This window comes from Epinephelus lanceolatus, chromosome 22, assembly GCF_041903045.1.
Source record: "Epinephelus lanceolatus isolate andai-2023 chromosome 22, ASM4190304v1, whole genome shotgun sequence".
Classification (NCBI taxonomy): Eukaryota; Metazoa; Chordata; class Actinopteri; order Perciformes; family Serranidae; genus Epinephelus; species Epinephelus lanceolatus.
The window spans coordinates 967,350-982,610 of NC_135755.1; the positions used below are offsets into that span (position 1 = coordinate 967,350).

General features: G+C 45.0%; 1 protein-coding gene across 2 annotated transcripts; it reads left to right on the forward strand.

Moving 5' to 3' along the window:
* The first annotated feature begins 305 nt into the window (after positions 1-305).
* Positions 306-8,549, forward strand: LOC144459832 (uncharacterized). 2 transcript variants are annotated; one of them, XM_078164548.1, is made up of 6 exons: positions 306-350; positions 2,517-2,576; positions 2,742-3,001; positions 4,664-4,909; positions 5,032-5,174; positions 6,405-8,549. In XM_078164548.1, the coding sequence occupies exons 4-6, from the start codon at positions 4,702-4,704 to the stop codon at positions 6,444-6,446; spliced, it is 393 nt and encodes a 130-aa protein (XP_078020674.1). In that variant the 5' UTR covers positions 306-350; positions 2,517-2,576; positions 2,742-3,001; positions 4,664-4,701; the 3' UTR covers positions 6,447-8,549. The 2 variants fall into 2 exon arrangements, with proteins under 2 accessions (XP_078020674.1, XP_078020675.1); XM_078164549.1 differs by lacking the exon at positions 306-350 and adding an exon at positions 1,679-1,785.
* The last annotated feature ends 6,712 nt before the right edge of the window (positions 8,550-15,261 follow it).

Below are 15,261 nucleotides of genomic sequence, written 5' to 3' on the forward strand. Positions count from 1 at the left end.
GGGTGGGGGGGCTTTACTCCACAGTATTGTGGTCCTTCACACTGTTGCTGTCTGTATTTCCAAGGTGCTCAACTTTGACATGTGTCAGTTATTTTGACACTGATTCAGTCTCACTACTTCAATATCAGCGACAATGAAGGTTTGAAGATGATTTTTTTACCCACATAACAAAGCTGTGAGAGCAGATATTAGCACAGGGTCCCTCCACAGGACGTGTCTATACTGCAGAGGTAAGCCACACAGGAAGAGGAAGCTTTCATCGACATTAAACTTAGACTATGTTTGAGTCTGATGATCAGTCGGTCAGCAGGAGGACAACATGGAGGTCACAGCGCTCTGCGTCACACTGTGTGAGTACTGAGTCTGTCTTTAAGGGCCTTGATACAGTGTAGTGTAGTTAACACTGAGTGAAGGCGTCAATGTTGAGCAGTGTCACATGTTCATAGTTTAAGACCTGGAAAGAGACGATAATGTGTTTATGTCAAAACATTTGCAGTTTCCATGTTCGTCAGACATAAAGTGTTTGCTCTGGACACTTCTGGAAACCATGGATACGTTATATGTGTACATTATTCTGTAGCCGACATGTTGAAACTTCAGCTTCCTCTGGTGTGGTCAGGTTTGTCACAGAACACTTGGTTTTGGTTCTGAGGAGATCAGGTTTTGGCTTGAAGCACCCAAATTTGGTGGCACAAAAGCTGCTGGAAAAGTAGGAACAGGTCCGAGAAAAACACACACAGCTACTGTGGCTCACAGCTCCACCATGATCTGCTGAAGAGACCCAGGTCTTTAAAATTTACCATGAACACTGGTGCAAAGTGTCGCCAAAAACAACCTGGTCTCACTTTAAGTTGTTTAATACCAGCACTTGAGCAGTGACCTCCGACATCTATCAAACTCTGTTCTGTTTCCGAAGGAGGAAAAACATCAGTTAGCAGTGTTGTACCAACGTTGTGCTTTTATTTTGAAAGAGACTGTATGCAAACTTCTGTACAGATTTTGCATGTTCTCCCCATGTCAGCGTGGGTTTCCTCCAGGTGCTCCGACATGTTCTCCCTGTGTCAGCGTGGGTTTCCTCCAGGTGCTCTGACATGTTCTCCCCGTGTCAGTGTGGGTTTCCTCCAGGTGCTCTAACATGTTCTCCCTGTGTCAGCGTGGGTTTCCTCCAGGTGCTCCGACATGTTCTCCCTGTGTCAGCGTGGGATTCCTCCAGGTGCTCCGACATGTTCTCCCTGTGTCAGCGTGGGTTTCCTCCAGGTGCTCCGACATGTTCTCCCTGTGTCAGCGTGGGATTCCTCCAGGTGCTCCGACATGTTCTCCCTGTGTCAGCGTGGGATTCCTCCAGGTGCTCTGACATGTTCTCCCTGTGTCAGCGTGGGTTTCCTCCAGGTGCTCTAACATGTTCTCCCTGTGTCAGCGTGGGTTTCCTCCAGGTGCTCTGACATGTTCTCCCTGTGTCAGCGTGGGTTTCCTCCAGGTGCTCTAACATGTTCTCCCTGTGTCAGCGTGGGATTCCTCCAGGTGCTCCGACATGTTCTCCCTGTGTCAGCGTGGGTTTCCTCCAGGTGCTCTAACATGTTCTCCCTGTGTCAGCGTGGGTTTCCTCCAGGTGCTCTGACATGTTCTCCCTGTGTCAGTGTGGGTTTCCTCCAGGTGCTCTGACATGTTCTCCCCGTGTCAGCGTGGGTTTCCTCCAGGTGCTCTGACATGTTCTCCCCGTGTCAGCGTGGGTTTCCTCCAGGTGCTCTGACATGTTCTCCCTGTGTCAGCGTGGGTTTCCTCCAGGTGCTCTGACATGTTCTCCCTGTGTCAGCGTGGGTTTCCTCCAGGTGCTCTGACATGTTCTCCCCATGTCAGCGGGTTTCCTCCAGGTGCTCCGACATGTTCTCCCTGTGTCAGTGTGGGTTTCCTCCAGGTGCTCTGACATGTTCTCCCTGTGTCAGTGTGGGTTTCCTCCAGGTGCTCTGACATGTTCTCCCTGTGTCAGCGTGGGTTTCCTCCAGGTGCTCTGACATGTTCTCCCCATGTCAGCGTGGGTTTCCTCCAGGTGCTCCGACATGTTCTCCCTGTGTCAGTGTGGGTTTCCTCCAGGTGCTTTATGTTGATCTTGAACAGTGGTGGTCAGTTTGGCAGCCATCTCATCTCTGTGTCACGCCATCCACCTTACTTTCAACCACCAAACGTCAAATTCAGCTCAGATACTACATTATGTTAGAGATATTGATATGCTCCATACGAGCTGTACACATATAAGGCATCCATGGTGGTAACTTGGCTGCTATGCTGCTTTATACTTGACTACATTTCAGAGGTGTATTTCGTCCTTTGAGCTTCACTCCTATCCAGCACATAGATTTGCTAAATACTCTGCAGATCAAGTGTGCACTTAAAAAATATCATTTATTTTACAGATTAAATTCCAAAACAATAGTCGTTGAAATAGTTTTTTAACAGCAGATATGTTTTTAATGCACATCTGATTTATTGATTTATTATTTCTTTATCTGTGTGCACAGTGATGAGTCTGTGGCTGCTGCTGGTGATGAAAGTTCAGGACAGTTTTTCTCAGAACGTGTGTAAGAACATGTTTAATATTTAACTCCATTGTTATTTTGCATCATTAACTCTCTGGATAATATCACAAACTTATCAGAGGCTGAGATTCAACTTAATGTTTGGTTTTGCCTAAAACTGTCCCCTCATGTCTCTGTTAACGTCTCCGTCTGTCTCGTTGGCATCAGACGCAGCTTTTCCTCATGTGGATCCAGCCAGACTTCAGTACTTTGAATACGAGTCCATCCATTTTAGCTGTGCGGGGTTTGATGGGTCTCGTGGATGGACAGTGATGAAAAAGATCCCAAATCAAAACAGCACATGTGGCACCAGCTGGGGAGCCTTCAATGGGTCCCACTGCAGCATCACCAATACCTACGTAGACGACAGTGGAGAGTACTGGTGTCGGACTGAAGGAAAGGCAACACTGTCAACATCACTGTTACAGGTAGGGTCACAGACGCTGTGTTCACTCACATGCATGTTTGTATCGTTCATTCATATTGTTTAAAAAGTGTATTAATAGGACTCATGGCTTCCTATGGTGTCGGTGTTTACAGGCCCACAGAGGATGCTCACTAAAGTCCTCCAGCTAAGCAGCTTCAGACTGTGCTCGTTAGAGTCAGGTGACTGACAAGTGGGGCAACTCTGCAGATCAGCTGCTGGCCATTATATACAACTAATGTGAAATATCTGAATATGTTTTCAGGGAAACATGATGCAGAGCAAATTATGTTTAGTATTAAAGCAATGAGGAAATGTTGCAAATTAACAGACTGGCAAGTCGCAGAAATGTTGATACTTAAAGTAATAACAAAACAGGCAACCTGGCAATACAGCAACATTTAACCAAAAGCGCAGCCTTTCTGTAAACTTGAGCCTGGTCTCACTCTGAGGTCGACAGAATCCAGCTCTTGGGCAGTGACTTAAGGCGTCAGAAACCAACAAAAGAAAGCATCCCTTAACGTCGGCATGATACATGGCTGGTTGTGGTTATAGTTTAACATCACCCAGCGATGACGGGGAAACGCAGCGGTGAAAGGGCGAAAGTTAAGCCGATGAAACTCACAGTCAGGCTGTCGGGAGGGGTGACAGATGGATCCAGCAACCACACTTTCCTCTGAGAGTGTTAGCGGTCCTTCCCGTGTGATTCTAAAGCCAAACCCGGTTCTTATTCCCCGAAGCCAATAACGTGTTTCTGTTGCCTAAACCCAACCATGTGTGTGCTGTACCGACTTAGTGCTTTTTTTTTTTGACTGTATGAAAATGTTAAATTTGTATCTTGAAAGACAAGAACTTGACACGGCGTCTCAGAGCGTCAACAACCAACACGCTCAGGGTCCCTTGGACGTCATATGTGGACGTGGAAAGTCCATGACAGAACTTTCACGGTGTGGCGATATGCTGCCAGTCGGCACCTGTTGGAGCAGTGTGACACGTGGATGGACAGCGTCAGTTCATAAAGCAGTCAGATGGCACTTGTTGCGGCTCAGTTGGAAACACAGGAATGTCCCTGTAGAGTGGGCGGGGGGGGGGGGGGGGATGGGTCCAACAAATCCTGGACTTTCACGCGGGAGACCGGTGTTCACTTCCTGTACCATGATGTCTCTTTCTACAGCTAACCATGAGCTTTTGCTGGTGTTCTGGTGCTGGTTGGTCCTGGAACTAAACAGCTGATACCTTGCATGTAATATATAGCCATGAGAGGCGACTGTAAAGCGACAATAATAGAATCGTCTCTGAAAACCCAACAAACATGGACGCCTCATATCTGCCACAGTCTGTTGTCTGAAGCCATTTCCCTTCTCTACCATCTGTCCCACATGGTTTCAGGGTGTTAGTCATGGTCGGTTTGTAAAGTCTGGAAATTTCATGCTATTACATCATATTTATCAGGTACTTCCACTCGGATGGTCGTCTGTCACATGACGTGGACCAATGAAAAACAACTTTCAGGGTGTCACAGATAAAATTATGATGTATGGCTACATCCTCCATCAACCTGCTGCACTATGATCACCAGTTTTCAGTTGTATATGTCTGTGAAGCTCCAACAGTCATGTCCATCAAACTAATAATGATAATAATAATGATATTGTATGTTGTTCAGCTGGCTCAGTGATCCTGGAGACTCCCGTCCCTCCTGTGATGGAGGGAGACACTGTGACTCTACGCTGCAGGAACAAGACAGCTTCTGCCAACATCTCTGCTTCCTTCTATAAAGATGGCCGCCTCATCCAGAACGTCTCTGCAGGAAACCTGACCATCCACAGTGTGTCCAAGTCTGATGAAGGACTGTACAGGTGTCTCATCTCTGGAGGTGGAGAGTCAGCAGAGAGCCGGCTGACTGTCACAGGTGAGACATTAACCTGAATGAGATCCAACTCAAAGGCACCAACAGAAATGATTAAATCAGTACATGTGTGAAAGAAGCTTTCAGAGGGCGCCACAGCTCTGACACCAGCACTGTTGTTCCAGGACATCATGACGAGGCGATGCCCTTTTGTTCGGATCAACTTCCTGTTCTCCTCTACCTCCTCGTCAGGACGGTGGGCACAGTTTTATGGGTGGCTCTGCTGCTGTTGGTGCTGAGGAGACGTCACTCTGGGGAAAGTACACAGGTATTAACTGACATGCCAAAAGTAGCTGCTAGAAGCATTACGAGGCTATACGACATACATCAGCCAAAAACTACACATAGAGCAATGTCTTCCAGGTTTGTTGACCAGCTTTGGCAACAAAAACACTAACTCAAGTTGCATTTAATTGTATATTTAGACTCATTCAATCAGTACAATGATGACGACTATGGAAATCTTCAGTGGTGGCTCATGTCATGGGCAGTACATGCGTCATCCATGTACATGTCATCCACAGGGGGCGCTACAGATGGGGGAAGAACAAAAATCTAAGTGATTATCTTTCACTAGTTTTTACTAAAACTGTTATTGCTTTTATTCTGAAATACGACATGAGGTCACAACAACATAACTACATGTCAGAGCCGACTAAATAACAGAGAAGCCCTTCACTTTACTTGCTCTCTGGGGGAGGTGGGCAGAGGTTCTGTTAAAGGTTGTTTCATAAATGTGTGTTATTGAGTTTGTGCTCATTCAAAGGTGTGAAGTGTGATGAAGGACTGGATCCATTTATTTTTTATAGTGTAGATTTCTGTGTTTCCCTGGAAACAAAGAATAAATAACAACAACAAACAACAAAAACATCTGTATCAGCTGTCGGTGAAACTGTAATTTACACATTGGTATCAGTATCAGCCCAGAATTTCCAAATCAGTGCATCAGTGGTTCAATTAGAAAATGAATTTGTACATTTTATTAATTAATTTACAGTCATGTATCATTTTATTGTTTATTCTTCTGAACAAGTTCATTTGTAGCTCTTTTTTATGGATAATTCATCGATATGATTATTTTAACACGTACTGTACAACATGTTACTGAAAGAAAATTAGCACATATATTTTATTTATTTTCTATTGCTAATGAAGTTGGTTATTTGCATTTTGGGTAATAAACATGCTGTAATTTAACTGTTGAGCTGCAGCAAACGACGTAGGGTGGTAAAAATATTGCAGCTTGGTGACAGAGTTGGATAAATAAATGTGGGTGTCGTCTGCGTAACATAATAGATTATCTTGTTTTATTTGTATTGTATAATTTGACCCTCTGCAGTGAGAGCTTTGAAGGTTTAATTAATGTGTCTTGGGAACTCTGCTTGTCGTATATGCAAAGATAATAAGTCTTTATTTTGTTATTACTGTAGTCTTGGTGATTGTTTAAAAACTTATAGTTTAAAATGAAATAACAGACACATTTGTCTTTTTTCTACAGCTGACCAATCTGGACAGAGAAGAAGCTCGACGAACCAAATAATGAGTGACGCTTCACACACTTTTAATGCACCTGGTCCCTTTTCACCCTGCATGCTCTCTGACATGATCATTATGTGTTCAATACGACGTGTTCTTTAAAGTAATGTACAGATTTATAACGTGTTTTGTATAGAAAATAACTCATTAGCATATTTTATGTCTTGGCTGGTGTGTCAGTCGTGTGCTGTGACCACTGAACAACACAAGATGAAGTTTCTCAGGAGTGAAGGTCAAGATATTTCTTGTGCTTAAAACACACCATCTGTCTGTAATCAGAATATCTTTCTTGTATCTCTTCTAATCTTAAACCCTGACGGACCGCGTGCAGAGTAACCACAGCGCCTCTGCAGCTCTGTGAGGAGACGCTGTGGGTTTGTTTAAGTGAAGACTCGTCGAACTCAGAAGACTCAGGTCACGTTCTTTGGTTTTGATCTACACCTGCTCAGTGGTAGTGCTTAGTCACTTACCGTTTGTCATGTGTGCTGGAGTATTTTTATCGTGTGAAGCACTTTGTGTTGCATTGTTTGTATGAAAAGTGCTATATAAATTTATATATATATATATATTTTTATATATATATATATATATTGGTTGATAGCATTTGATGTCTTAAATATAGTTGAGCAGTACACAGACAGATGAAGTGTGAATGCTCTGCTGTTTGTGGTGTTATTTCCACCAGTGTAGAAAAATAAAGAGCGAAGTGAAAGAATTTTAAGTTTATTTTGTTTCTGGACGTCCAGCATGAGATTTCCCATCTGTGTCACAGCAGACACACGAAACAAGGAGCTAAACCCTTTTATACTTCACACCCAAAACACAATTCATTTGGCACAAATCTAGTATTATTGTACAAATATAAAAGCAAAGCTGTGCAATCTGAAACGGTTCAGCATCCATTCATCCGTCATCAAACAGATCTGTGTGATCTCTGTGAACATGGAAGGGATGGATGGTCAAAGCATCTAAAAGCAGCTGGTTTCAGAATTCAGAAGCATCCGAGGGTTTTAGAGTCTAAATTGGGATCAATGGACCATTAGCATTTCTCCTTAAACATAATAACAATCCAGTCATTTCAATTACTACAAAGGTGTGAAGTGTGATGAAGGACTTATTTATTAACAATCATAAAAATACTTTGATTTAATTACTAAAATAGTGATAATCAATAACGTCAACATGTAAAAGACCTTTACGCAGACCTGTTGTTCTGTGACCACTGTAAATCACCGTAGAAAGTTTGTCAGGGTGAAAACAGCTCCTGTTTGTGTTCAGGTTTTGTCTGTCTGTGTCCACATACTCAGTATATCCACTCAGAGCGTGTCTTTAACCTGCTGCAGGAAAACCACACCATCACTGTACAGATATGAAAAGAGCCTGTGGGTCCTGTCAGGTCACTCACACCACACTGAAGCAGTGCACCTTGGTTTGATGCTGACAGCTGCTGAAACGTTGATGTCCTGAAATATTGTCTGCAGCTAAACACCAAGTGAGGACTAAATTAGTCACGGACAGGGTCAGAGAACGCAGAGTCTGACACACATGAACTTTGATGAACCTGAAGACACAGAAACAACACACGTATAGGAACATTTCAAACTCTCTGTGTCTGCAGTCGTGGCTGTAAAATACCTAAAGGTTTACAGTGACTGGACAACTGCAGCCTGTCCTCATTCAAGACTCGTCAAATATCACGGCTCTGTCAGTGACATCAGCGTCACACACTGACCCCAAATGGGAACTTTCACAGTGGTATGATCCGCCACCGGGCAGCATCAGTTGGTAACATGGCCAGATGGAACCGGTCACATCGGTGTCTGCGTCAGATTGAGACACTACCAGTGATGACCTGATATAAGGAGCTGGAAAGTCCCTACAGGGCAGGAGGAGTAGTGACATCACACCCTCACTGTGACCACGCCTCATCAACATATGGCGTCCAAGGTACCCTGGGTGTGTTGGTTGTTGATGTTCTGGGACGCCGTGTCAACTTCAGCCTGTTACATGCATTGTCTGTTTTCAAAATACACTTCTGTTTTCACAGGAAATGTACAGTTTGATACAGTCTCTTTCAAAATAAAAGCACTACGTCAGTACAACACCACCAACTGATGTTTTTTTCCTTCAACACACACACACATGTGGTGATGTTTAGCCAACACACACACACACACACACACGTGGTTACGTTTAGCCAACACACACACACACACACACACACATGGTCACGTTTAGCCAACACACACACGTGGTTACGTTTAGCCGACACACACGCGTGGTTACGTTTAGCCGACACACACACACGTGTGGTTATGTTTAGCCGACACACACACGTGGTTACGTTTAGCTGACACACACACACATGGTTACGTTTAGCTGACACACACACACATGGTTACGTTTAGCCGACACACACACATGTGGTTACGTTTAGCCAACACACACACACACATGGTTACGTTTAGCTGACACACACACACGTGGTTACGTTTAGCCAACACACATACATGGTTACGTTTAGCCGACACACACACATGGTTTAGCCAACACACACACGGTTACATTTAGCTGACACACACACACACGGTTATGTTTAGCCGACACACACACACGTGGTTACGTTTAGCCAACACACACACATGGTTATGTTTAGCCGACACACACACACACGTGGTTACGTTTAGCTGACACACACACACATGGTTACGTTTAGCCGACACACACACACGTGGTTACGTTTAGCTAACACACACACGTGGTTACGTTTAGCCAACACACACACGCGTGGTTACGTTTAGCCGACACACACGCGTGGTTACGTTTAGCCAACACACACACGTGGTTACGTTTAGCTAACACACACACGCGTGGTTACGTTTAGCCGACACACACGCGTGGTTACATTTAGCCGACACACACGCGTGGTTACGTTTAGCTAACATACACACGTGGTTACGTTTAGCCAACACACACACGCGTGGTTACGTTTAGCCAACACACACGCGTGGTTACGTTTAGCCGACACACACGCGTGGTTACGTTTAGCCGACACACACGCGTGGTTACGTTTAGCCGACAAACACACGTGGTTACATTTAGCCAACACACACACGTGGTTACGTTTAGCCAACACACACACATGGTTACGTTTAGCCAACACACACACATGGTTACATTTAGCCAACACACACGCGTGGTTACGTTTAGCCGACACACACACGCGTGGTTACGTTTAGCCGACACACACACACGTGGTTATGTTTAGCCAACACACACACATGGTTACATTTAGCTGACACACACACACGTGGTTACGTTTAGCCAACACACACACATGGTTACATTTAGCCGACACACACACACACACACGTGGTTACATTTAGCCAACACACACACATGGTTACGTTTAGCCGACACACACACATGGTTACGTTTAGCTGACACACACACACAGACGTGGTTACGTTTAGTCGACACACACACATGGTTACGTTTAGCCGACACACACACACACGTGGTTACGTTTAGCCAACACACACACATGGTTACGTTTAGCCAACACACACGCGTGGTTACGTTTAGCCAACACACACACACGTGGTTACATTTAGCCAACACACACACGTGGTTATGTTTAGCCAACACACACACGTGGTTACGTTTAGCCAACACACACACATGGTTACGTTTAGCCGACACACACACACGTGGTTATGTTTAGCCAACACACACACATGGTTACGTTTAGCCGACACACACACATGGTTACGTTTAGCCGACACACACACACGTGGTTACGTTTAGCCAACACACACACATGGTTACGTTTAGCCGACACACACACACAGACGTGGTTACGTTTGGTCGACACACACACACACACACGTGGTTACGTTTAGTCGACACACACACATGGTTACGTTTAGCCGACACACACACGTGGTTACATTTAGCCAACACACACACGTGGTTACGTTTAGCCAACACACACACATGGTTACGTTTAGCCGACACACACACGTGGTTACGTTTAGCCAACACACACACATGGTTACGTTTAGCCAACACACACACATGGTTACGTTTAGCCAACACACATGCGTGGTTACGTTTAGCCAACACACACACACGTGGTTACGTTTAGCCAACACACACACGTGGTTACGTTTAGCCAACACACACACATGGTTACGTTTAGCCGACACACACACACGTGGTTATGTTTAGCCAACACACACACATGGTTACGTTTAGCCGACACACACACATGGTTACGTTTAGCCGACACACACACACGTGGTTACGTTTAGCCAACACACACACATGGTTACGTTTAGCCGACACACACACACAGACGTGGTTACGTTTAGTCGACACACACACACACACACGTGGTTACGTTTAGCCGACACACACACATGGTTACGTTTAGCCGACACACACACGTGGTTACGTTTAGCCAACACACACACGTGGTTACGTTTAGCCAACACACACACGTGGTTACGTTTAGCCGACACACACACGTGGTTACGTTTAGCCAACACACACACATGGTTACGTTTAGCCGACACACACACGTGGTCACGTTTAGCCAACACACACACATGGTTACGTTTAGCCAACACACACACATGGTTACGTTTAGCCGACACACACACGTGGTTACGTTTAGCCAACACACACACGTGGTTACGTTCAGGAACAAAGAACAGGGTTTGGCTTTACAATCTTCTCCTGGGTGAAAGTCGGTGGATGTTGGAGCTCATTGTGTTCATGGATCTATAATAAACATGATATTATATTCTGGAATCAAAGTACAGATCTCTTCTCTTCTGTCTGGACAGACGTGTCCGTTGTTTCTCATGAGCGTGCACATTTGAAGCATTTCTACAGTTTATTTCAAAAAAACACAATTACAAACTGCATCAAAGACAAACAAACAATTCTTATTGAAAAAGACAAACGTAGACAAAAGATTAAAGAATTTCAATTCTCACAGAGTCAGTGCTTTCTTAATGCTCTGTCTGATTATAACCACATTTTACCTGATATAAAACCCGACACCTGTTTGAACATCAGAAACATTTAATGACCCAGTCTCTTATTGTAAAGCAATCAGTGTGAGTCAGAGCAGGGTCCAGTCCTTTGTCTGTCGTCCCTGTCTCTGTCTTCACTGAGGATTAACCTGAGTTTTCTCTGGACCTCCGCCCCCTGTGTCTTCACCTGCTCTGGTCACAGACTGATTGTCTTTGTGGTTCTCTGCGTCCATGTTTATCCCCTGCAGCACCTTCCCTGCTCTCATCAGCAGTTTATCTGTGCTCAGTAACAGTTGTTCATGTTCTCCTTTTCTACGACGCGCTTTACTTTTCTCCTCCAACATGATTCCTTTCAGTCTGAGGAATCCCTTTGCTTTGTCACGTTTTGTTTCTTCCTCCACTGCCTGAACCTGCTCTTCAATTCCACCCTCCTCTTCCTCCATGTCCTTCTTCTGACAATCAAGTTTCTCTCTCAGTGTTTCCAGTTGTTCCACCTGGTCCTTTAACGTACCAACTACCAGAGCAAAGTGTTTCTGTTGCTGCTCTCTCTCCTGTTGCTGTTGGTCAAGCTTCTGTTTCATCTCTTCTAAATCCTCCTGGCTCTTGCTGTTTGCCACGAGTGGCTCTCTTTGTCCGGTCTCTTCAGTGTCATCTGCAGGGTGCAGCTCAGCATCTGTAAATACACAGGAAGAAGTGTCTGATGTTGTGTTACTCAGGCCCCGATCACACAAAGTGTGAGGTGTGCCGCACTGCCTTGTTTTTAATTGAATGCCACTGATGGAAAAATGCTTGCTGCACCTTTTTATGGTTGCCTAGTCTCGCCACCAGACAATCAGAGATCTCCGCCTTCTGATAGTCTGGGGACACTCCTTTCTAAAGTGTGTTTAACACACCGGAGAAAACGACTGGCAACAAAGCAACGCCTCTTGCATTTTTGAAAAGGACACGCCCTCCTGGAAATGTGCGCTCCTCCTTTTCTCGTCCGCAAACACAAACACACAGAGAGCTTGAAAATGGATGCCGAGAGATTTAACTTTATCAAACGTGTGCTCAGTCCACAAGATTGTGGAAATGAAGGACTTACAGCAACTTTGTTTAAAACTTTTAACGCAGTCGGACTATGTTTACGAGCACAAGAGTTCAGCGAGCCACTGAAGGACCGCCCTGCAGATTTACTATTGGTTCTGCAACGTAGGGAGTTTTTTTAAACTCTGAAATTGTATCCGCCCATCTAAACACAAAATCAGGGAGAAAGACATCAGTCTTTAGTTAAGCAAAGCGTCTAAAGACTGACTTGTGAGTCTAATGGTTGCCAGGCAACCACCCCATCACCTCCTCACCCTCACCTTCCTGTGTCATCAGTCTATCCTGCAGTAATGAATGTGTAGCTGCTGCCATGTTGAGGCAGAGGGTGCTGTGTGTAGCTCTGGTTGAGGGTGAGAGGCTGTCAGCAGATAAACAGAGATCTGTGTGGGTACATGAGACCCTAAAAAAGAGGCTGGATCATGGGGAGTACCACCAGTTGGTCCAGGAGCTTCTCCTCCTCTTCCACCAGATGGCGCTCTTGGTTTAAAGATAAAGGCTGAAGGACTGGCAGTGAAGTGTGCTTTCAAACCTTTGTTGAACAGACAGCCCCATCCAGTGGCCTCAGAGAGTAAAGACAGTGGTTCATGAGGCTTCATTTGGCCATCACTAGTATTCAGCAACCACTACCACCAGTTTCTCCTCCATAGTTTAACAACTGTAAACTTTTTGTCGTGACCACCACAGACGGCCCAATAACGAAAAAAGAGATGATGTGGGGTGGTGTCCCTCTCTGAGCTGAAGTTTTTTCAACTTGAAGAGTTCAGGGCGCTCTGGCAAAAATGCCAGGTGCTTAGCGCGCAGAAAGATGGGGCGTGTAGCAACGCAAAAACAGCGAGCAAAGAGTATTAGAGAAGAGAAAAGGTGAGGAACTGAACACATACATGCACAACATATTAAAGCAGAGCAGAAAAATGATTTAAAAAAAAATACTTTAAGCTTCCCCACATTTCTATCCCTGTGTATCCTCCAGGATCAGGACTACATCCAATCCCAGAATGCAGTGGGTGAGAGCCAGGGACACCACACACAGGTCTCTTCTTTAACTTTGATGGTCAAATGAAGCCTCATGAACCATTGTGTGATCCCACTAGATGGCGCTCTCTGTTTAAAGAAAAAGGCTGAGGGAGGGACTGTTAACTGGTTTCAACCCTTTGCTGAGCAGAGAGCGCCATCTAGTGGGCTCAGAGAATAAAGAAACTGGTTCGTGAGGCTTCATTTGGCCATCACTACAAAAGTTCTATCATTTTACTCTCAATTGAGGATGATCTTTGGTTTCATCACTAAACACTCCATTAATTTTCTTTCAGTGAAAAAAACACACACATTAGTTTATTAATCAGTGATCATGACATTGTGAGTAGTGATGGTCAAATGAAGCTTCATGAATCACTTTCTTTTTTTTCTGACTCCACCAGATGGCGCTCTTGGTTTAAAGCTAAAGGCTGAAGGACTGACAGTGAAGTGTGCTTTCAAACCTTTGTTGAACAGACAGCGCCATCCAGTGGCTTCAGAGAATAAAGACAGTGGTTCATGAGGCTTCATTTGGCCATCACTACTTGTGAGGAGTGAGGCAGGCTGTGACATGATGTCCTGGGTCATTTACAGTCACAGAGCTGTAACAATCTTTACATTTTGGAAAAAACAAATCAAAGTCTGACTTACTGCTTTTGTTTGCTTTCATTTTCCACACCATGAAGACGACTGCCAGCGTGAACATGGAGACAGCAGCCAGTGTAATACTGATACGAGCAGCAGCACCTGACGAAGCTGCGGAGCGTTCATCTGAGACGAGAACTCAAAGAACGCCACGGTGAATATTTAAAAACCTTTAGAGAGAAAAGAAAAAGGAATGAAATCAATCACCTGAAACTGTGATGTGTGTCTCTGTGGTGTGGTTGATGTTCCTCTGCTGGACTCTACAGGTGAAGCTGTTGCCGTGTCTCTTCTCCACAGTCACTCTGCTGCTGACAGTATAGAGGTCATCAGGACCTCTGACTGTCTCTGGAGGTCCAGCAGAGACAAGGTTTCCCTCAACGTCCAGCCACAACACCTCAGGCTCTGGATACCAGCCTGCAGACTCACACTGCAGATCCACTTTGTCACTGACTCTGTTGACACTCACTATGACAGGCGAGGAGACGGCACCTGGTGACAGGAGGAAGACATGTTTCAGAGTCTCCACTCAACATCACTATGAACACATTCAGATCATTAACAGTAGCACAGTAACACACATGACTTGTATAGATAGTTCCATTTGAACGTATACTCACCAACAATAAGTTGCACAGTAGATTCTCTGCTCTGTTTAGGGACGAAGCATCTGTACGTTCCACCGTCAGACAGCTTAACGATGGACAGTGTCAGTGAGAGGTCTCCCTGCTTCAGTCTCTCTGTGGACACTGACGTCCTTCCTTTGTACGACGGGTTCTGGTTCACGAGGAGGTCCTGACCTTCATGCCACACATGAACAAATCTGGGTTCCAGGTCAGGTCTCCCCCACTCTAGGATCATAGGGACAGCATCTGCTGCAGGCTGCAGGTGACACGAAAAGATGATGTCATCACCTACTAATGCCACTGTTGGAGGAGGTGGACGGACGAGCTGAGACCGACCTGAGAGGAAACACATCACAAAACAATGGCTTCTTTTCTTAAAGCAAAACTTTCCAGTGTTGGGATTCACAGGACC